Source organism: Trichogramma pretiosum, unplaced genomic scaffold, assembly GCF_000599845.2.
Source record: "Trichogramma pretiosum strain Unisexual culture from Peru unplaced genomic scaffold, Tpre_2.0 scaffold52, whole genome shotgun sequence".
In the NCBI taxonomy this organism is placed as follows: domain Eukaryota; kingdom Metazoa; phylum Arthropoda; class Insecta; order Hymenoptera; family Trichogrammatidae; genus Trichogramma; species Trichogramma pretiosum.
The window spans coordinates 705059-728226 of record NW_019641695.1 but is presented as its reverse complement, the minus strand read 5'-3'; the positions used below and the strand labels follow the sequence as shown (position 1 = coordinate 728226).

Below are 23168 nucleotides of genomic sequence, written 5' to 3'. Positions count from 1 at the left end.
CGATGCCGTTAACGATGGTGAATGTTTCGTGCCGAGCGAACAATTATCGCACATCATTTGTAATCCTTAGCTTTCGTGTATTTTATATCATTAGGCGTCACTATCGTGACTGGCGCAATTCTTAATAAATAAGCCTAATTGTTATTTATACACTACATGATCGCGTAGATTATTTTTGTCGCACCTTTTCTTCGTTCCCCGTTTACAGGTCAACGGACGTCTTGCCGAACATTTTATCTGCCTCCCGAGGGTAAACTGTTATAACCTTCAAAGGACCTTGAAGGTGACCTCCTAAAGGTCATCCGACCTCGGATTTGGATTCAGCATCCTCAAAAACCCATGTATGAATTTTTTCAGTTTTTTTACCACTTTCCCATTATTTGACCTTCAAATGACCTTTAAAATGAGCCAACCTTGAAAAACCGACCCCGGATTCGGATTCAGCGACCCCAAAAACATAAAGTCCACTAGGTCCGGTCGGTGGATTTGAATTTTTTTTTTGTGTGGCTGTGTTATTTATTGAGAAAAATGAGGACAAAATAATTTAATATTAAATACCGACTGGGTGTGTACTTCCGTGCCTTAATGAAAGTATAATGAAATCCTTTCTTTTTCAAATTGTTGAAACTCTTAATCTCAATCCACCATTGATTAATTACTTAGTTATGATATAAGCAATAAAATCATATATATTACGACAAGTACTCAGGCAATGTAATATTTTTATTTCTCAAACGAAATACCACAATGCAAAGTTTTTGATAGAATAATTTAATAATTAATTTTATGATTGTTAAAATTCACAGTAATTATTATTCAATTTTCAAGCACATACAGTGATAAGTGAAATGATAATCCCATGCGATCATTCAAAGTTAACAGTGGTATGAAAAAAAATCTTACTCTTTTAAAAAGAGTAAATAACGCAAATTACTGCTTTTACTTAAGGGGAGTCATACACCAATTTACCCTCTTTGTCATTTTTTTGATATAAACCACAGTTTAATGTCAATCTACATTTTCTACATAAAATTGACATCTTTGAGCCCTAAAAAATGTGAAAAAAATTGCAGAATAGGCCTTTGCATGTAAACGAAGTTCATTTTTGCTATTTTAGCCTTTTGGCACTGTGCGCAAGGTTCAGATCAGAGTTTTTGGATTGGAAGATCCTGATAGGTCTCAAAATCTTTTGAAAAGTATCCTTTATGGGCTGAGTTTTGTGGAATTTTGATTAGAGTTATAAAAAAGTTTGTATGCCAAAAGATGTGAAAAAAGCAAGATATAAGAAAAAGTTATCAATGCTTTCGAACACACATTGAATAATAGAACTGATATGGAAGCCTACATCAAAATTCCACAAAACTCAGCCCATAAAGGATACTTTTCAAAATATTTTGAGACCTATCAGGATCTTACAACCCAAAAACTCTGATCTGAACCTTGCGCACAGTGCCAAAAGGCTAAAATAGCATAAATGAACTTCGTTTAGATGCAAAGGCCTATTCTGCAATTTTTTTCAAATTTTTTAGGGCTCAAAGATGTCAATTTTATGTAGACAATGTAGATTGACATAAAACTGTGGTTTATATAAAAAAAATGGCAAAGAGGAGTGAATTGGTGTATGCCTCCCTTTAATCGCTAGAACTTAAAAAAGTAATCCGTGCGAATTACTCTTTTAGAAAGAGTAAATAACGTAGATTCCCCTTTTTTGAAAAATGCTGAGTAGAGAAAAGAGTAATTTATTTCCATTACTCTTTTTGGTATATAGATTACTTTGTACATAAGAATATTGCGCACGTGAGTTGGGCACGAGTGTTTTTTTTTTGTTGTTGCAAAAAGGTGGGCACGTGCCCTACTCTGGCATTTTGCCGTTACAATCATATGAAATAATGAAACTTATATAGAAAATTATTCGAAATAAATTATTTAAAAAATTTAGCCACACTTACATGCAGAGTTTTTATGAAATTGTTAAAGCTTTTTGTGGCTTTCTTACTGAATAATATAGATATAACAAAGTACTTAATATAAGTTCCTTTAATATACTCATGCATATATAATAATAGTACTTTGCGATACAAGTGCCATAAGTAACACTTTTTGGCACGGCGTAGTTTAGGGCCCGAGCGCAGTGAGGGTCCTAATAGCTGGGCCGAAAAGTGTCCCCTATGTCACGAGTATCGTACAACATTTTATAGCATTGTGCTAATTTCACATTTATGCCCCCTTTTCCGAGTCATGAGTCGCACTTTCTGGTACCGCAAAGTGAGGTTAGTGCACGAGCGAATGCGAGTGCGATGCAAACGCAGCGGTGCCAGAATGTGCGACTTATGCCACAGAAAAGCGTGCCATGAATGTGAACTTATGCCACGCAGTGATATAAAAGCGTTTTTGAACACTTGTGTGCGGTAAAATGCCTCATTTTGGACACGGGTGTGCGGTAAAACGCCTCATTTAAATGAACGTATTTTTCGTTTAGTATTGCATACAATTTTGTATGCAAGACGTGGCCCAGCTTTTTGCGCACGGTGTGCGGAAAAAACACCTACTCGTGCCGGTGTAACCGGCACTCGTGTCTTTTTCCGTACACTCGTGCCCAAAAACGCCTTTTGGGCACTTGTTACATAAATAACTATTTTTCAATATTCAAAGAGAGTAATCTGCGTGCAATATTCTTATGCACGAAGCAATTCCTAACACAAAAGAGTAATCGGAATGAATTACTCTTTTCTCCACTTAGCATTTTTCAAAAAAGAGTAATCTACGTTATTTATTCTTTCTAAAAGAATAATTCGCACAGATTACTCATTTAAGTTCTAGCGTTTAAGTGAAAGGAGTAATCTGTATTATTTACTTTTTTTAAAAGAGTAAATAACGCAGATTACTCTTTCGAGGTTTGAAAGTTACTCTTTTGGATTTAAAGTGTAAATAAATAATCAATGGTGGATTGAGATTAAGAGTTTCAACTATTTGAAAAAGAAATGATTTTATTATACTTTCATTAAACGCTTGTCTCAAAATAATTCTTTTAATCCTCTCAACAATATTCAGGGTCAACGTAAAAAAAATCAATTAAATAGATATGGAACCTCGCAGCACATGAGTTCATGAAAATTCACAGAAACACCGTTGAAGTTGTGAGATTTTATAATACAGAATAGAATATTGAAAGTTCCAGATGAAATATTCTATAGAGTGTAGGAAATTTGAGTGACGAAGCATACTGTCTAGTCGTACTTTCGTCCAACTACAGTTAGTTTTTATACGAGAAGATAGTCGCAAATCCGCGTCACACAATACAACTCGCCGACGAGCGCATATATCTTGCCTCGACAAACTTTGGTGATGATGTACAGATGCTTGACGAGCCGTTGCTTGGCGCATGCCGAGTGATCACGTTGCTGAAAAGGGTTGACTTGGCGAATCTAAATGAATAATTAGTTGCATATTAATAAAATAAAATAAAGTCATTCCTTTTCATGAAAATCACCGGTTCTTGTAAAAAATACACAGTAAAAAACGCTACAAAAAAACTATTTGTAAAATGCCGCGTAAGAAAACACATCTCGTCGGATAACCGTACATGTCGAGAATAACCAAGTGGTTCGTCGGATCCCATGGCACAGGATTGTCGGTCGATGTAGATCCGCAATGATTCGCTGGCACGGAAAGTTAACAAATTCAGTAAGATGCACGGTCATGAAGTGAGGATTCGCGCGCTACTACAATTGGCCGTAGGCCACTTAATTAATATTATTGTCTGCTCGTCATACTTAAAGTACGATGAGCCTCGTAAGTTGTTTTACGCCAAATTCAAATTCTAGCTTATGACTTGACTTGTAAATTACAATTTATTATTAAAAACTACCAATGAAGAGCAACCTGTTGTGTCTACGTGAGAGAAAATATCTGGCGTCGAACGGTTAATAATATGAAGTGCAAGCTGTCGTTGACGATGATCAGCTTTAGTGTCTAGTTACCAAGAAATCTTAACTGTAAATCGGTGAGGGGCGTCACTAAAATAATGATTATGGTAGACACGAGTAAAAACTAAATTTAAAAGGACGGTGGATATCCAGAAATGAAGTGAATAACGAAACATATACTATTACGTAATAACGTAATACCCAGACTCGAAGGATCATCCGACGGATCGTGATTGGAGGAACTACTCCGAAGTGCCACCATTGCCACGTCGACTCCAATCTACAGCGAGAGGACCCACGGATCCGACGACAATGAAGAGGCCGGCCGGCGATAAATATAAGTACACACACACCCACACCTACACATAAGGGTGGTTCGCTTTTGCAAAAATGTTCAAAATCGCGTATACGTCATGGCGATTCTGAAAGTTCAAGTCTTTACGAAAAGAAAGCCGGGTTCAGAACCTAAAAAAAGTGTCGGGAACCGGTGTCGATCGATTTTTGAAGTTTAAAAACGTGGTTCAAAATAGGAGCAAAATCGGTCAACCATTCAATTTATTTCAAACTGTGTTTCGAGAGTAAAAATAATATAGACAATACATTTTCTTACGTATTTTTGTCTGTAGAATCGAATGCCGTAGTCAGTTTTGCTCTACGACTTTGTTTTCATCGATAAAAATGTACTTTTTTGATATTTTTTCGCTTAAAAATCCAAAAAATCGACTTTGCAACGTTTAAAAATGAACAGAAAAAATCTTCGAAAATTTTTGACACTACCAAAATTTATAATTTTTTGTGACGAATCCAACCGTATACATTAGTATATGCTTTAAAATTATTTTCATTCATAAAAATTCAAATTTTCGTTTTTTTTGGCTGAATTTGACGAAAAATCTCGAAAACGAGATGTTTTCGAAAAAAAAACGTTTTTTTCTATAACGATGTTTTAGGACCAAAATCACAATGCATTCAATTTTACAGCAAAAAATACAAAAAAAATGTTGCAGCGGGATTTTTTAAGAGCACTTTCTCTCAAAAAGGACGCGTTTTCGAGATTTTTCGTCAAATTCAGCCAAAAAAAATCGAAAATTTGCATTTTTATGAATGAAAATAATTTTAAAGCATATACAGTGGTCGCCGCTTAAGAGAATTGCGCTTAATAGAATACGCCGGTTAAATGAATCAAAAATCCTAACAATGATTTTCCCGTATCCTTATACATGTAAAATTCACCGCTTAAGTGAATAAACTTTTCGCTTAATAGAATCAAATTTAGTTTGAAGACGATGTTTACATTCAATGTTGTTGTCGATTAAATACAAGTTTCATTGTCAGTACTTTCTCATAGCACCGTCGGTATTACATGCTCATAATAATTAATTGTGTTAGTGATACAAGTATGAAAAAATCATCAGCTATAGTTCATAGAAAAGGCTTAAGTGTCCTTGAAAAAAAGGAGCTACTAAAAAAATATGATTTGTTGCCAAATTTATCACAAAGTGATGCAGCGCTGTTATTAAACATATCACAAGCTACTCTTAGTAGATTATTATTAAATCGTTACGAGATAGAAAGTACCTCTTGCTCTCACGAAAATCTCAGCCGCAAGAGAAAACGATGCGGCAAAGACGAAGACGTAGAAAAAACGTTGAAGAAATGGTTTGTGGAAGTGAGAGAAAAAGGCGCTCCAATTAATGGCCCGTTACTTAAAGCAAAAGCTGAAGATTTGTCAAAGAAATTAGGCAAAGAAAATTTCAAGGCCACTGACGGTTGGCTCTCACGTTGGAGAGGCCGAGAAAATATTGTGTATCGCAAGCCACATGGTGAACAAGCCGAAGCTGATTTTACAAGTGCAAATGAGTGGTTTATACAAGAATGGCCAGAAATATCTAAAAATTATTCGCCAAGCGATATATTTAATGCTGACGAAACGGGTTTATACTACCGAGCATTACCAGAGCATACATATGCTCTAAAATCAGAAAATACGAAAGGCTTCAAAACAAGTAAGGAGCGTATAACGTTGTTATGCTGTGCCAGTATGGCAGGTGAAAAAAAAGACCTGTTTGTTATTGGAAAATTTAAGAATCCACAATGCTTCAAAGATGTGACTCAATTGCCTATTGCTTACACGGCCAACAGAAACGCGTGGATGACAAGAGACATTTTTTCTGATTGGCTACGAAATTGGGATAGACAATTAAAACGCAAAATTTTATTAACCATTGATAATTGCGGTGCACATTCAAACTTAGAGCCTATGAAAAATATTACAGTGGTTTATTTACCTGCCAACACGACGTCTCTGATACAGCCTTGCGATCAAGGTATAATTCGTACATTAAAAGCGTACTATCGAAGAACAATGAGGGAACGGATTATACAAATATTAGATAATCAACAAAATGTCAAAGCCAATGACATTGCCAAGAAGACCTCTCTGCTTGATGCGCTACATCAGATCAAAGAAGCTTGGTCTTATGTATCTAGCGAAACGATAAAAAATTGTTTTAGAAAGGCTGGGTTTGTTAACGGAACTAATGAAATATGTAATATTTCGAGCAACGTTAGCTTGAACGAAATTTATCCGGAAGATATGACACATGAGGTTTTTGACGAGTGGATAGATATTGACGAATGTCTAGAAACCTCTGGAAAGCCAACAGATGATGACATATGCCAAAAATTGGACACAGATGAATCAGAAATTGAAGAGGAAGATGATAGTATAGAACCCGCACCTAATAATCTAGAAATGTTTAACGCATTACAAGTCTTGAGACGAGGAGTTCAACATCGTTCGAAATCCTTTGAAGAGTACTACAAATTTGAAAAATTTATTTTCAAAATAATTGACCAAAAGAAAAAACAAACCAAGATAAATGACTATTTTACTAAATTATAATGGTGTCACATATGATTTGAATAAATATTTAATAATAAATAATTTATTATATAAATTATATATATATATATATTCATTTATAATAATAAATTATTTATTATAATAATGCATAATTTCTCGGATTCAAAGTTATTTATAAGTTATTGCAATCCCTATCGGATAGTAGAATCATCCGCTTAATAGAATGAAAATTTTTGTCACACAGTGATTCTCTTAAGCGGCGACCACTGTACTAATTTATACGGTTGGGTTCGTCACAAAAAATTATAAATTTTGGTAGTGTCAAATATTTTCGAAGATTTTTTCTGTTCATTTTTAAACGTTGCAAAGTCGATTTTTTGGATTTTTAAGCGAAAAAATATCAAAAAAGTACATTTTTATCGATGAAAACAAAGTCGTAGAGCAAAACTGACTACGGCATTCGATTCTACAGACAAAAATACGTAAGAAAATGTATTGTCGATATTATTTTTACTCTCGAAACACAGTTTGAAATAAATTGAATGGTTAACCGATTTTGCTCCTATTTTGAACCACGTTTTTAAACTTCAAAAATCGATCGACACCGGTTCCCGACACTTTTTTTAGGTTCTGAACCCGGCTTTCTTTTCGTAAAGACTTGAACTTTCAGAATCGCCATGGCGTATATGCGATTTTGAACATTTTTGCAAAAGCGAACCACCCTACTACACACACACTATCGGGCTGTCGCGTCGCGTATTTCGCGGATTATTTATTATTACTTATTATTACTTATTGGAACTCGCGCCCTGGGATAAGAAATTGAGTCTGCATGCTTTTCATGCTGTGGTGCCCCGAGCAAAATTGTACTTAATTGATTCTCGAATCCACAATACATTTCTTTCTATTATTTAATTATTACATGATTGTGTCATCATTATTTATTTCAACCCTCCACCAAAATCCCTCACAGTGTCTAAACAGTGTCGGTTTGCTCTGTGCGCTGTGATTGTCTGCCGCGCTAGCTACATCGAATTCGATGACTGCATTCTGCTGCTGCCGAGACTTGCCGCGCGTGTCTCTTTCTCTCTCGCTCTCGCACGCGCACGTATGACTATGTTTACGTATACACACAAGGCATCGTAAGAGCATAAGCGAAGGCAGTCAGCGTAGCTCACGGACTTGACTACGTTGAGTTGTCTTTCTCTCTCTTGCTTGTCCATATAATATGAGGCAATACGTATTGCTGTCAAAGCGTATATGTCGTTAAACTCTACGCACTATCATCCATATTTTCAAATATGATATTAATCAAAGCATGTATGTATACGGGTCTATGAGTGTGACTTCTTAAGGGATGTTGACATTTTTATTATATTATATTAATAAGCAACGATGACCGCTCGATGCACTAGGTAGGACGATATTTCGACTCGGCGATGACTTCTCCGAAGAAGTCGACGTCTTTATGTCATAACGATACCCAACGATGAAGTGCAAATGCGCTATGTTAATATTTTAATTCATCGATAAATAATTTTAAAAAACCGTCAAAATATTATGATTCGAAATTGTTTTATGTAAGATTGTCATTAGATAGATCCATCATTTTTAAAGTTAGTAAAGGTTTATTTAAACCATAATTTATGTTTTTTTCAGCCGAATTTGTATCCAACTGTTGGATTGCAAACACCTGGAGAAGTGGTAGATGCAAATTTTGGCCAAACGCCATTTTTATTTGATATTACAGATATGATTAATGAATTACGAGTTCGGACTCGTTTGCGCATAATTAATTACTCTACTACTGCACTCAGTCAAGGACAATGGCAAGAAGTACTCAACAAGTAAGATACTTTTAGTTTATATTAACGGTGAATTACAGCGGATCTCTTTAACCAATCTTCTTTGAACATGAATGTAAAATTAAAAATTTAAAAAAAATTTTCTTGGATGACGTGCTTGATAAACTACTTATAAAAAATTACTATTGCTGAAAATTGGTTGGAGTACATGTCTTAAAGAAACTTTTTTTTATTATTATTTTCTTTCTATAATAACTATTTTTATAAAATTTATTTTTCATAATATATATGAGCAGGTTTTTTTAATTTTTGGTGAGTTTTTTGGTAAGGGTCCAAGATCTGCCCTAAAATTTAATACAGGCATACCTCGTTATACGCAGGGGTTACGTTCCGGAAAAGTTCCGCGTATAGCGAAATCCACGTATAATGAGGGAAAAAGCGAATCTTTAGTAAAGAGACTTTATTTTATATAAATATGTTTCTTATAGTTCGAATAGTCGACTCATTGACCTCGAAGCTCCTAGCAATAGCAGCAATACACTCCCCCTGATTAAATTTAGAATTTTCAATTTTTCAGCCAAATTCATAACCTTTCTTTTTTTTATTGGAGTTTTAGAAATTTTCGGAGTATTTGGAGTTATTGTCAAAGTTTTCAAAAGGTTATAAAAAAAATTGTCGACCGTCTTGAACCGCGTATAACGTGACCTTATCCGCGTATAACGAGACATCGTCGCATTCGGCAATCCGCGTATAAGTGTAAACCGCGTATACAGAAGCCGCGTATAAGGAGGTATGCCGGTATATTATTTGGGTATATAAAAATAGCTTTCAGTTCAAATGTTAGCCCTCTAGAGACCCTAAGGCCAAATTTAGGGCTCCTCAAAGGTATAAAAATAGCCGATTTTTTGTATGTGTGCGTATTGTACTAATCGCCGTAGCTCAGGCAGAAGACCATATTTTTTAACCCGGAGGGTCGCCTTCTTTTGGTCAAAATATGTACTTTTCATTAAAAACTTATGTAAAGCTCGACAACCGCCCGCCCCCCCCTTTTATCTCATTCAAAGGGATTTTTATTACCTTCAAATTGCCGGGCTCAGAATTCAAATCGGTTAATAAACAACGAAGGTTTGTTCTTGCCTGCACAGCTGAGAAATTATTGAAAAATTAGAAATGATCAATATTCTTTATACTAATACAAGTATATTTACAGTATTTGTTAAGACTTTGAACTGAACAGACGTATCTGCCACAGAGCTTGTGTTCGTCGTAAACAAATAATAACAGGAAACAAGAAATAATAAGTATCAGTTAAATTTCAAAATGGGAGAGGAAGTGGAATTAACAGCCACTTCTGCTGCCCACTCAAACACCTCTCAGTGGTCAACGATCACTCGCCAAAGGAAAAATGCAAGTCCCGATACAGGGTCTTTAGCGACGAAAAAGCGTCAAAGGGCTATCGACTACTGGCTTAAACAGCCTGTCTCAACCTGGAGAACGAAAATGGGAAAGACCCCGAAAAAACTTGGAGCAGGAAACAAGTAGAAACAGCAAAGAGGTCAAACCACCACCGATCTTCGTAAACGGCGTAAAGAATCTAAATCCTCTCAAACAGAAAATTTCTGAAATTGCCGGTAACAACTTTTACTTTAAAATCATAAGTAATGAATCGGTTAAAATCCAGTTCACGAGCATAGATAGCTATAAAACAGCGATCGAAATGCTGAAAAATATGAAAACGGAGTTTCACACGTACCAATGTAAAAACGAAAAGGGCCATAAAGCCGTCTTACGAGGAATGCATCCCTCAGTAGATGAAGAAGAACTAAAAAGGGCAATAGAAAACTACGGTCACACGCTTGTTCGAATCTCGAATATCGAACAAGCCATTACCAAGAGGCCTCTCCCTCTCTTCTTCATTGAAATAAAACCGAGTTTGAATAATAAAAAAATATACAATGTGACAAAGCTACTAAATACCGTGATTAGTTTTGAGCCACCACGTAAGAAGAGAGAAATACCTCAGTGCATGAATTGTCAAGAGTACGAACACACAAAAAATTACTGAAACAAGAAGCCCGTCCGTGTCAAGTGTGCCCAAAACCATCTCACAAAATCGTGCCCTATCAAAGCTTTAACAAAAGAATACCGCCAATCAAACTGGCAAATGAGTGGGCGAGAAGTGATAGAGAAAAAGCAAACGCCTTCGCTGAACACCTGCACAGAGTCTTTGAAAATCCGCCCAGGCAAATAACGGAGCAAGAAGAGGTAGTCCTACTCCAGAAAGATCTAGTGCACTGCCAAGAGGGCTTGTCAAACAGCGTCTCAGTGCAAGAAGTTATGCAAGAGCTGAAAAATCTCAAAACAAAAAAATCTCCAGGTTACGATGGAATAAATGGGAAAACTATTAAAGACCTCCCACCTAAAGCGGTATGGCTTATAGCAATTCTAATCAATGCATGTTTCCGACTGAAGTACTTTCCCAAACAATAGAAAGTTGCTCAAATAATTGTTATTGCCAAACCTGGTAAACCAGCAGAACATTCAACATCATACAGACCCATAAGCCTGCTGCCAATTCTATCCAAGATTTGTGAAGACTACTGCTCAAAAGATTGGAGCCTATTATCAAAAAAAAAATATTGATTCCTGAATATCAATTTCGCTTTCGAAGTCAACACTCTACTATTGAACAAGTCAACCGGATAGTGGTAAATATACGCAAGGCATTTGAAGAAAAACAATACTGCACAGTAGGGCGGAACGAAAAAACACTTTTGACGCCGATCGCTGTGTAATAGTATTTTATCGAAAGTTTAAGATAAAAAAAGAGAAAAGCCGCGAGCTGGGCGCGAACAAATGATGTCTTCAGGTGGCGCATGAAGCCTGAAGTTTGAAATTCGTAAAAACAATATCTTTATGCTTCAGTATGAAATCGTTACCAAATTTTTCTGCACTGGATTGGCCGATTGGGCTGAAAGTTTCAGGGCTTGTTTTACATGTTGAAAGGAGTTTCTCTGTAAAATTTTAGCCCTCTAGGTGCCTTAGAAGCAAAGATATAGTCATAGGAAGGTTGAAAAATTACGTTACATTAATTTTTTTTTGTTCTTTTTCCATCTTCACACAGCTGTACGTTGCGTAATTTTGCTGCTATTAAAACGAACGAGTAACCAATTTCTTCGTCTTTTAAAGGCCTTTTCAACCATATAAATTTGTATAGTGTTTTTTAAATTTTTACTGAAGTTACAGTATAAAACGTCCAACATTTTGTGTCGCGCTCGAAACTACAATTGTTATTTTTTTTTCTGTTTCTTAAAAGTTACACATTCTAGACAAACTTGAACCCCAATGATAGTTATATGGCCTTAAAGAGCATAAAATTTCCTTTAATTTGGTGTATTTAAAAACTCTCTAGGTCCTCTAGAACCAAAGATACAGCTGTTTGAAGTTTTACTGAAAATGTAAGATTCGATTGTGTGATGATCATACCATATCTGGCCTATGATAGATTCACAGATTCAGTACTTTCATTTTTGGTAAAACTTCAAACAGCTGTATCTTTGGTTCTAGAGGACCTAGAGAGTTTTTAAATACACCAAATTAAAGGAAATTTTATGCTCTTTAAGGCCATATAACTATCATTGGGGTTCAAGTTTGTCTAGAATGTGTAACTTTTAAGAAACAGAAAAAAAAATAACAATTGTAGTTTCGAGCGCGACACAAAATGTTGGACGTTTTATACTGTAACTTCAGTAAAAATTTAAAAAACACTATACAAATTTATATGGTTGAAAAGGCCTTTAAAAGACGAAGAAATTGGTTACTCGTTCGTTTTAATAGCAGCAAAATTACGCAACGTACAGCTGTGTGAAGATGGAAAAAGAACAAAAAAAAATTAATGTAACGTAATTTTTCAACCTTCCTATGACTATATCTTTGCTTCTAAGGCACCTAGAGGGCTAAAATTTTACAGAGAAACTCCTTTCAACATGTAAAACAAGCCCTGAAACTTTCAGCCCAATCGGCCAATCCAGTGCAGAGAAATTTGGCAACGATTTCATACTGAAGCATAAAGATATTGTTTTTACGAATTTCAAACTTCAGGCTTCATGCGCCACCTGAAGACATCATTTGTTCGCACCCAGCTCGCGGCTTTTCTCTTTTTTTATCTTAAACTTTCGATAAAATACTATTACACAGCGATCGGCGTCAAAAGTGTTTTTTCGTTCCGCCCTACTGCACAGCCATATTCCTCGATGTAGCCCAAGCCTTTGACAAAGTGTGGCACACTGGCTTAAAACATAAATTAAAACTAAACTTTCCTGATAGCCACTATCAGCTATTGAGTTCCATTTTTAAAGATCGAACTTTCCATGTGAGAATTAAAAACGAAATTACAAGCTTGTACAAAATTCATGCTGGAGTGCCTCAAGGCAGTGTCCTTGGACCTACACTCTATCTACTGTACACGCCGGATCTGCCATCCTCAGAGAACGTTACTACAGCAACATACGCGGACGATACCGCTTTGCTATACTCACACCAATGCCCTGTAACTGCATCATCCAACTTACAAAAGCATATCTCCATGGTTGAAACTTGGTACAAATCTTGGAGAATAAAAGTAAACGAAACCAAATCTATACATACGACCTTCACTCTCTGTACAAAAACGTGCCCAAGCGTATTTCTAAACGGCATCAACATTCCTCAGGACAATGTTGTAAAATATCTAGGGATGCATCTCGATCGACGTTTAACTTGGAGATCTCACATATGGACAAAGAGGAAACAACTAAACCTAAAGATTCGTAAAATGTACTGGCTACTCGGTAGAAATTCTACTCTAAACCTTGAAAACAAGCTCCTCCTATATAACAGAATGCTAAAACCAATTTGGACGTACGGCATCCAACTGTGGGGTGCGGCCTCCAAATCGAATATTGAAATAATCGAGAGATTTCAATCGAAAGTCTTGCGCTGTCTTGTCAACGCACCATGGTTCGTCACTAACGAAGATATTAGGAAAGACTTAAAAGTCCCAACAGTCAAAGAAGAGATCTGCAAATTCTCAGTCAAATACAAGGACCACCTTAAGAATCACCCTAAGTCTCTCGCTGCCGGGCTTGGAAATACACCGTTCGAACACTCAAGACTTGAACATCGTAGAGTACTATAAGCGGACAAATCGAGCAAATAGATTGAATTGAGATACGAACTCAAACATGTCTAACACTTTCATACAAACTTCTGTATTACTATTATTGTAAGTGAATTATAGTACCAGTCAGCGGACTGCATCTCACACATGTTATTTTTCTTTTATTTTTTTTTATTCTTTTATTTTTATTATTTGTATAAGATTTACCGATTGTCTATACGCACTAGACAGATTGTAAATAAAGATGGATGCAAAAAAAAAGTATATTTACAGATATTGTTTAAATAAATACAAAAATAGATCTGCATCTGTTCCTTAATTGCTAACGGTTTCAGAGAGTTCTACATAAATATAAATTTATAATTAAATGTTCTCATAAAAAATAGTATAAAAAAATTAAAAAAATTCGAATTTACAAAAAAATATTGGTAATTTGTTTACAAAATATGTCTCCCCCCCCCCTCCCCCCTCCCGCTTGGAAAAATAGTAAAAAGAAATTTTTACAATTTTTCAAAATCATTTTAATTTTAGATCCGAAAATTTCGTTTGTCCCTCTTGAGTTTGTCACTCTCAGATACCATTTAATTAAATTTTCCACTAATTTTAATGGGGATTTTTGCGGACACAGAAAGAAAAATGATGACCTTTAATAAAAATTATAAAATTAAATGTTCTTACGAGCATTTTCTGAGCAATTAATTTATTTAGAAATCACGAGTGCATAAAAAATGTTTCTTTATAAAATGAACTAATTTAAGTTTTTTTTTCTTAAAGGCAATCAATTATCATCATCGAACTAATATTTGCATTCGCTTTTTATTTTGTCTAAATTGTCATCTCTGTGTATTATAATTTTCGGTATTTATGATTTCGGTGGATGTTAATTATTGTAAATCTCGATGAATCTTGAATAGATTAGCATATTGCTTGATGTGTGCTTGACAGGCGCACGCTATTTTAGCGCGGGCTTTTCTTTATTTTAAAGCTTAGTTCTTCGAGTAACATGGGCTCTGAGGTTGATCTTCGCCCTTTTCTTGGGACCCTGGTTACCATGTGGTAATGGGTAACCAGGTGATGGGTAACTTAGAGGACAATTATCGAAGGATGAAAACTGCCCCTGAACCCCTAATAACCGTTTAGTTGGTGATAATTTTCATAATCTCTAGAACCAAGCTATTCTAAGACACTTAATTTAATTAAGCTTATGTTATGTCACATTTGATACAACGCCATCAAGATGGTAAGCTCCAGCAGAAAAGGGTATACCCAGTCTTGCGCTGCCAAAGTACACACAGCATATACGCAGCACGTAAGCCACAGATAGCATATATCCGGCCTATGCCGACGTAGGTAAGCATAGGCAGCATATACCCAGCGAATACGCGGCCCACAATCGATGAGCAGCATATACACAGTAGACCGGTTGTTATTTCCCAAGTTGTTCTAATCTTCGCTCTAGACCTTAATACTGATTCCTATGGTGTAAAAACTGAGAAAAATACGTATATGAGTCCAAAAAGTAATAGCTCATACGTGCTACAACTCAAAAAACCGAAATCGATTTTCAAAAAAGTTCTCAAAAAATTTTAAATATATTTATTTCATGTTCTTCAATATCAAAATAGAAGCATTTACATGAAAAATTGTAATGAACAACAACGTCTTAAAATTAGTCAAAGAACATGTAACAATTTTTTTCAGAATTTTTCGAGTTGCGGCATGTATTAATTATTACTTTTTGGACTCATATACGCGTTTTTCTAATTTTTTACACCCAAGAGCCCAAAATCAACGCCTGGAGCGAAGATCGGAACAACTTGGAAAATAACAACCGGTCTAATACACAGCATATGCAATAGAAGCAATGAGCAGCATATGTGCAGCACATGAGAAATAAACAGCATATGTACTATACAAGTATAACGAAAGTGAATATTATCATTAGAATTCGTGGAGCTACAATGCAGTGACTTTATAACACTACAAGCATAGGATCCACCAGAATGCAATGTCAAAGCACAGCCTCATGCTACGAAATAAGACGCCTTGTCCTGTATGCTTATATATTGAATAAACATATAAATACGGAGCGAGATGAAGCTGTGGAAACGTAGTCTTTCTTCTTCCAGAGGGCGAAGCTCTGGAAGGTTAGCATTTCTGTAACGATTCGAGGACTTAGTCTCTGACCGTTCTAGCGAGAGTCAGTATCTCCGCGACATCGGAACTAGTAGATAACGCATTTAAATTCTACATGGCCAAACATTGGCCTAGAGAGTGACGTCCCATACAATGAAATCGACCCTGGGAAACTGGCTTCTGCTGTGCTGAACTACTCTTCTGCTTCTCTTCGGTATCGCTTGGATGTGACATCACCCGAGATATCAGCTCATAGTTAGAAAGGTATTAAAACTTATGTGAAATAAAATTCATTGTCACAACTCAATGTATTATTTATTTCCATGCCTGCCTTTCAAAAGCCATAGCGTAGTTGATTAAATTTAAACTTAACTTAATAAACGAAGAGAAGAAAACGCGATGTAATACTTAAAAGACAATTCTGGGAAAGTAAATCCACAGGGATAATTGTATAAATCTCCAGAATGCAATTACAATATTCCAGAATGATTGTTTCATTAAAAATTCATTGAAAATTTTTTTGTGGTCTCTTGGTACTTAATGATCAAGCTCCCTATAGTTCGTTTGATCCAACGGGCTCTTTGACAACATTTTTAAGCATGATGAAGTTTTTAATATTATTTAATGTTAATAAATACCATATAATAGTGTATCATGGTATCAGGCTGAAACAGTCAATTCCAAATGACTGAAAAGTATTGGTACTTTAACCTTTTCAAGTATTGTATACTTGTTCAAAAAAAAAACACTCTAACCCAATTGGTATACTGCGCAAGTCTTAAAGTGCGAACCAATTTTAGCTAAACTTGACGAACTTAACAATAAATATTGATGCAAAAGATAGAAAAAATCTTTGATGCAGCATCATTGATAATGTAATCTGACACTCAAAATATATGGAAAGCACTTCAAATGAGTGTCGAAAATAGGTGAAAAAGAAGAAACAGTAAGTTTAATAATTGCGACGGGCAAATGTTGGGTCAGGCCCAGCTCAAATGCCGCCGACAAGAATTTTTATGTCGCGATCTCTTTTACGTCCACTCACCTATTCTCTGCAATTTGGCAAAACTAGACAATTTACTACACGACAATCAAATGTAATCGCGCGCGAGATCAAGTTTCCAAAAATAGTCACATTATTGAACGTACGGGATCGGAGGTTCACCAAGAAGATAAAAGATGAGTCCCTGAACCCCTAATCGTAGCATATCACTATGCGACGGATGGGGGATGTATGGAAAACAACGACTAACAGGAGTAGCAGAAATGCTCAACCAACCCNAAAAAAAAAAAAAAAAAAAAAAAAAAAAAAAAAAAAAAAAAAAAAAAACACACACACACACACATACACACACATCGGCCTCCTTGGCTCAGTGGGTATAGTTCTTGCCTGCCGATACAAGGTGTGCTGTAGGGCGTGGGATCGATCCCCACTTGGCGAATTTTCGAGGTTCGTTTTTTCGCCGGGTGTGGTCGAGCCAGTGCCCGAGGTGGAGCGGGTACCACTAAAAAGAAGACCCCGGCTATGTCCCCAGCCTCCGAAGCGGTAAAAAACCCCCGATCACTGTGCGAGCTGGAAACGAAGAGGATAACCATAAGTAGGAGGTCTGGGCGAGGACTCACAAGGCTGGCAATAGATGGAGCACAACACTCTCATGATGATGTCAGAAGCGAGAACCACACCCACAAGATGGCACTGAGCAGCGAGTTCTAATACTTAACTCAGGAGGAGACGCCAGCACTATGTGACCACGCAGCAGACGGCTCTGAAAAAGTAGAGAAGGATGAGTCCCTGAACCCCTAATCGTCGCATATCACTATGCGACGGATGGGGGATGTATGGAAACAACGACTAACATAGAAGTAGCAGAATTGCTCAACTAACCCCGGCCTCACCGAAGCAATGCCTAGCGGCGGTTACCGGTGAGTTTCCGAATGGGGTGGAGTAGGAAAAAAAAACACACACACACAACACACGTGCGAGCACGATAACGCAATATTACGACAACGGCCAAACGATCGACCACCTACGATAAAAACCTAACCTCTAACCTCTTCGCCAGCTCTTCTTGGGGTTGACGTGCTTGGCTGAAGCTACTTCGCTCGGAGTTCCTTGGTCTCTCTCGAGCTTGTCCGTTATTCTAGCTTTCGTCAGCACACTGCTCTTGACAGAAAATAACCTGTAACTTTGGCCTAGGCGGCTCTTACACACAATACTGCACACGTGTGCTGCTTGACAAAACCTAGCCTATTACTCTCGGCCTCGGCAATTTATCGATTCGTACTGCGTCGTGACACTTTCAAACTATCACTTTGTCCTTAAAAACTGCAATTTTTGCTGCGATTTGCTTTTAGCACATATCCACACTTCCTTGGCTCGACCTAGGCTTGTCGTAGCTCAGGATTCTGCTCGTGATTTAAAAATTATCACGGCAGTCCGTAAAAATTCTCACGTATTCTGGACGTTAGAGGGTTAAAACAAACGCGATCAGTCAGAAGTTAAGCAAGATTGTAGGTTTTGTTCCTTGTTCCCCTCACGACTTCGAGGGTGATGTTCTGGTTGAACTGGTGAGTCCAACAGTCTGGCTTCTTTATGGTGGAGGCAATAAAACCTCTGGCACTTGTCAACGAGCAGCGCTGGTGGTGAAATAACGATATTGACGCTCTTCGTGGTAGATACTACGAAAGCCACAAATAACGCGCAGACAGGTGTGTTGATAGATCGACGCTACATGGCGGATATGACTCTGCTCCTTTTCAGTATTGCTCCCCACACGAAGGAAAATAGACTTAAAGTTTGCGTCGACTATTCCTCTTGTCTCTAATATTCGGGACCAAGCCTAACAGGGTGGCAACAAATTTTTTAACTTTATCGCTTACTATTCTGAGATGTTCGTCGAACTGTAAGCTGGGTTCGATCCGAAGCCTGATCTTTCCCCTCTCCTTCTCACTCTGTTTACGAAGGACTAAAGTCATTAACTATTAGTTCTGAAAATTGAATAACAGTTTTTTGATTTTGATTGTTCTTAAGGGCTTATATACACCTTAAATTCAATTTTTTTTTTTTCAATTTTTGAATAGAATTTTTTCTCCCCTTTCCATTGCATTTTTCGAAATTCCAAAATTTGATTTTGCACTGAGATACAGCTGTTTCCGTGAGCCTTTTTCCTATACTGTACGTGTCAAATTTTTTCTTCTTTTGCGTTTTCTGGCGAGTAGTGTTTTTGGTCACCTGTCGTAAGGGGAGAAAAAATCCTATTCAAAAATTGAATAAAAAAATTTTTAATTTAAGGTGTATATAAGCCCTTAAGCCATGAATATACTTTTTCAGTTTAAATTTTTTCCCACTTTTGTTATTATCTTCGTCTATATCAAACATTTTCATTGTGTTTAAAAGTATTTATTCAATATTTATTCAGTATTATTTATGTAATGTACAAATTTAAAAATTATGTAATTTAATATATTATTAATTTTTTCCAGAATGGTATCAGCTTATCTAGTACATCATGGTTATTGTGAAACTGCCCGAGTTTTTGCTAATACTTCTGGTCAAGTATTTAATGAAGATTTTAGTGCAATCAAAAATAGACAAAGTAAGATTTTTTCTTTTGTACATTTTAAAAATCTTCATCGAAAATGATCATTGCTTTAGTTTTGAACATCGAGCAATTGCACTATTAACTTTCTGGGGAATTGTCGCTGCTATTTTTATCGAGCCATAATGTTTCAAAAAAATTTGGATTTAAAATAGGCAATGCTGTGATAAATCATTAATTGTTTACTCGATAACTACCATCTTGAAAATAAAAATAAGATAATATGCAATGAAGCACACACAAAATCCTTCATACAATAGAATTTTCAGAATTTTTTTAACATTTTAGAATTTTCAAATCTGGTCATTTTAAAAAATTTAGCGTTTTTAAGAATCTGAAAAATTCACACTTGTAAACGAAATGATTTTAAACAAGAAAAGACAAATTGATTAGCAAAAAGAAAAATCGGGGTAAACGATCAAAAGATATTTGGATACTTGGTTAAAGAGATTGGCGATTTAACATGGGATCTTATGGAGAGTTGTAATCTTTTGAATCCTGTAAGCGTTAAAATTTTAAGGCCACTTTTTAAGTAATATCATTTAAAAGAATATTTGATAAGCTCTTCAATGATATAATATTATACATAGGAAAATGAGCATTTTAAAAAAATATCGCGAGTTAAAGAATTTTCGACCGATGCGCTCACCGCGATTGAAAGTAAGCTAAGCGGTGCGCGATTTGAAATTTGAATTGTACTTACAGTGCAGTTTATATAAAAAATCAATTTTTTCTTTTAAATATGGTTTCTAATTCACTTATATTTTATCAATACTTATTTAATTGAAAAACACTTCAATAACATTGACTTTCGTGTCTTAAACTTTCGCGTGTTGCCGTCTGAATGCGAGATCAGCTGTTCAGTAAACTGCGTGCCACAGCACCCGAAAGTGCGTTACGCACGTATATAGAACGTTCAATTAAAAGGAAAGAATCGCTCCAGCATCCTTAGTGTCATGAGTTTATAAGTTCTCAAAGTTCTGAACAAGTCTGGAATATATTCAAAAATTACCCCTTAACGAACTAACTAATGAGTAATTAAACAAAATCATTGATTTCCAATAGTACGAGCGGTTGTCTGCCTAATGCGAGAAAGAGACAGACAGATGCCTCGAGAAAGAGACAGACAGATGCCTCGCTGTACTATTGTTATGATTGGTGTAGAGCCTCCCTAAGGGCACATAGGGGGCCTAACATCGAAAACAAAAATTTATTTCATTTTCGAATAGGATTTTTTGTTCCCTTTTCATTGTATTTTTCAAAACTCCAAAACTTTAATCACTCACTGAGATACAGCTATTTCCGTGAGCCTTTTTTGTATACTTTACGTGTTGAATTTTATTCTTCTTTTGCGTTTTCTGACGTTTTGGGTTTTTGTAAAATTCACTTAACTTGTAGCATTCAGAGTGAACCCTTGAAGCTGCAGCATTAGGGTCGCGTACACTTTTTCAGAACAATGGTCACAAACGCAAACTCGAAAGAGGTTATCCCTGATATACGCTAGTCGCGCAATAGATGCGCACTACAGATCACGTCGCTGCGATTTGGTGCCACTTCTCAGCTGCCTTGCAGCGGCGGCCCCCACCATCGCCGTTGTCGCGCGCGGTCTCCGCGGCGCTATATAAGCCGGCGCGTTGGGCCGCTGCGCGCATTCGCTCGTGAGCTTGCGCTGAGCACATATCCCGGATCTCCGGAGACGTGCGGCACTCTCGGTATACCAGAGTCACCAAGACCCAAGCGACGTGTTTTCTTCCGGATCACCGGAGATCACACAAATCTCTCGGACTTCCAGAGATTTTATAGCTCCTCGAGTTGTTCAAGGTTGTTGACTGGATAGGGACAGTTCACTTTGATAAAGTTAACTTCGTTTCTCCACAAAACAATCTTCTTCTTACTTTACCCCTCTCATCTTTTCCGCTTCCCGCTTCTGCCGCCAGGTGGCCCTGACCGTAATAGTCGCTCTCCACAAGTGATGTGTCGTTGTCCGAGCTTAAGAAGGGGACTCATTCTGCACATTTCAATTCTCTCACTGGAGAGAAATAAATCAGCCTATATTTCAGCTCGCTTTGATTTCGAGAGTGAACCGGTTGCCGACCCCGCTTTCATCATTAACAAACTGGACAAGTCACTAACTCGAAGAAATCCGAGATCGAACTTATCATCCTGAACGGACGCCCGTGGGGCCGACAGAATCCCAGTAAGCTGCCTCCACGATTTTCTGATTGTCATCCTGCCAGTTTTGCTGCACATGTTTGACTGCTCTCTGCAGATGGGAGTCTTCCTGACTGCCTAGAAGTTGGCTCTCGTGAGACTTGTCCCAAAGATTGGGCTTTCCAGCGTAGCCGCTGATTTCAGACCGATAAGCCTGCTTTGACAGCCTGTACTTGACAGCCTCCAGCAAGTCCAAACATGTTACTACTGTAGAATAGTACATGTGGTAGAGGGCCCTGACCAATTGATGCAACTCGGTCATGCCGTTAAAAAGTATATCCAGTGATTTCGTAGAGTCTTGAGTACATATGAGTCCTAAGCTATGATTCACTGATTGCGAACAGATGAAACTGCGTCGTAACACTATCGACTTTATGTCATCAAAATGAGAATCGAAAAAGTGCACATTAACGTGAACGATTCTGAGCAGTATGGTCTGTCTATTCTCCACATTGTTACCCACACAACGACATGAGACCCCAGCGTGCGCGTCCCCACTCTGCCACTTAGCCGCCGCCGGCTCGCGCGCCGACCGGCCAGCGGTATAAAAGGCGGCGCCGATTCTATTCGGCACGCAGTTCCACTCCTGGACTCGCCGGAGTCGGAACTCGCTCGCCCACAAGAGCTTGGCCTAGGGAACGTTAATAAACCTGAGTTGTATTAAAATACTCAATCTAATTATTTCTCGCTCCTCTCCAAGCCCCCTTCCCACTTGCACTGCACTGAGAAGCTTCCCTAGCGACCGTTAGGTGGCGCAACACCAGCACCCACAAGCTACTTATCCCCTCCAGGGCTTAAGTATCGGCCACTTCGAGCCTCAGTCTTTCGATTTCGGTCGCTCAGTGAGTGCAGCCTGGACCTTCAGGCCGCAACTAACCAGCAAGGCCAAGTCAGATCCGTCCCCGTAGCCTAGTCTCCGAGGTCGACGGTATTTCCAACCTCCCTTTGCAGAGTTGACTCCGGAACAACAACGGATCTCGGTGGCCACCCGACCCACGCCGCTCCCCACTAACAAGTTGGAACTTGTACACGCCAACTCGGGCCCGGTCCTTTTCAGGGCCACCTTTCGTACGACGTCGAAAAATCTCGAACTTTTATTAAAGTTCGATGCTAACCGTCTTGTTAGCTACAGAGTATAAACTCTGAAACTCTCTTCGGTTACCGGCCTTTTCAGGGCTACCGTTCGAAAACCCATCGAACGTTTGTCAAAGTTCGATTCGAGCCGTCTTGGCAGTTGCAGAGTGTAAACTCTGAAACTCCTTTCGGTTTCAGGTCCTTTCTAGGCTCCCATTCAAAAAGTCGTCGGACTTTATTAAAATCCGACGCTCCTGCTTAACAACATTTAATGGTTTGTATTGTGCACTCTATCTTCCGACACAATATGATGCATTTATCCTCATCTCTTGCAAAATGAGGATTTAAATAGTGGTACCTATTTGAAAAATCGATTTTTGATTCGCAGTAGCT

At 37.5% G+C, this 23168-nt stretch overlaps 1 protein-coding gene across 4 annotated transcripts in view; it reads left to right on the top strand.

The window, feature by feature from the left end:
* The window catches only part of LOC106650722 (ran-binding protein 10), a 69326-nt gene that overhangs the window by 15581 nt on the left and 30577 nt on the right, over nt 1-23168 (top strand). For all 4 annotated transcript variants that reach the window (XM_014368900.2, XM_014368901.2, XM_014368899.2 and 1 more), the window contains exons 4-5: nt 8452-8639; nt 19375-19487. In XM_014368900.2, coding sequence (XP_014224386.1) covers nt 8452-8639; nt 19375-19487 — 301 coding nt within the window. The remainder of the gene's footprint in view (nt 1-8451; nt 8640-19374; nt 19488-23168) is intronic.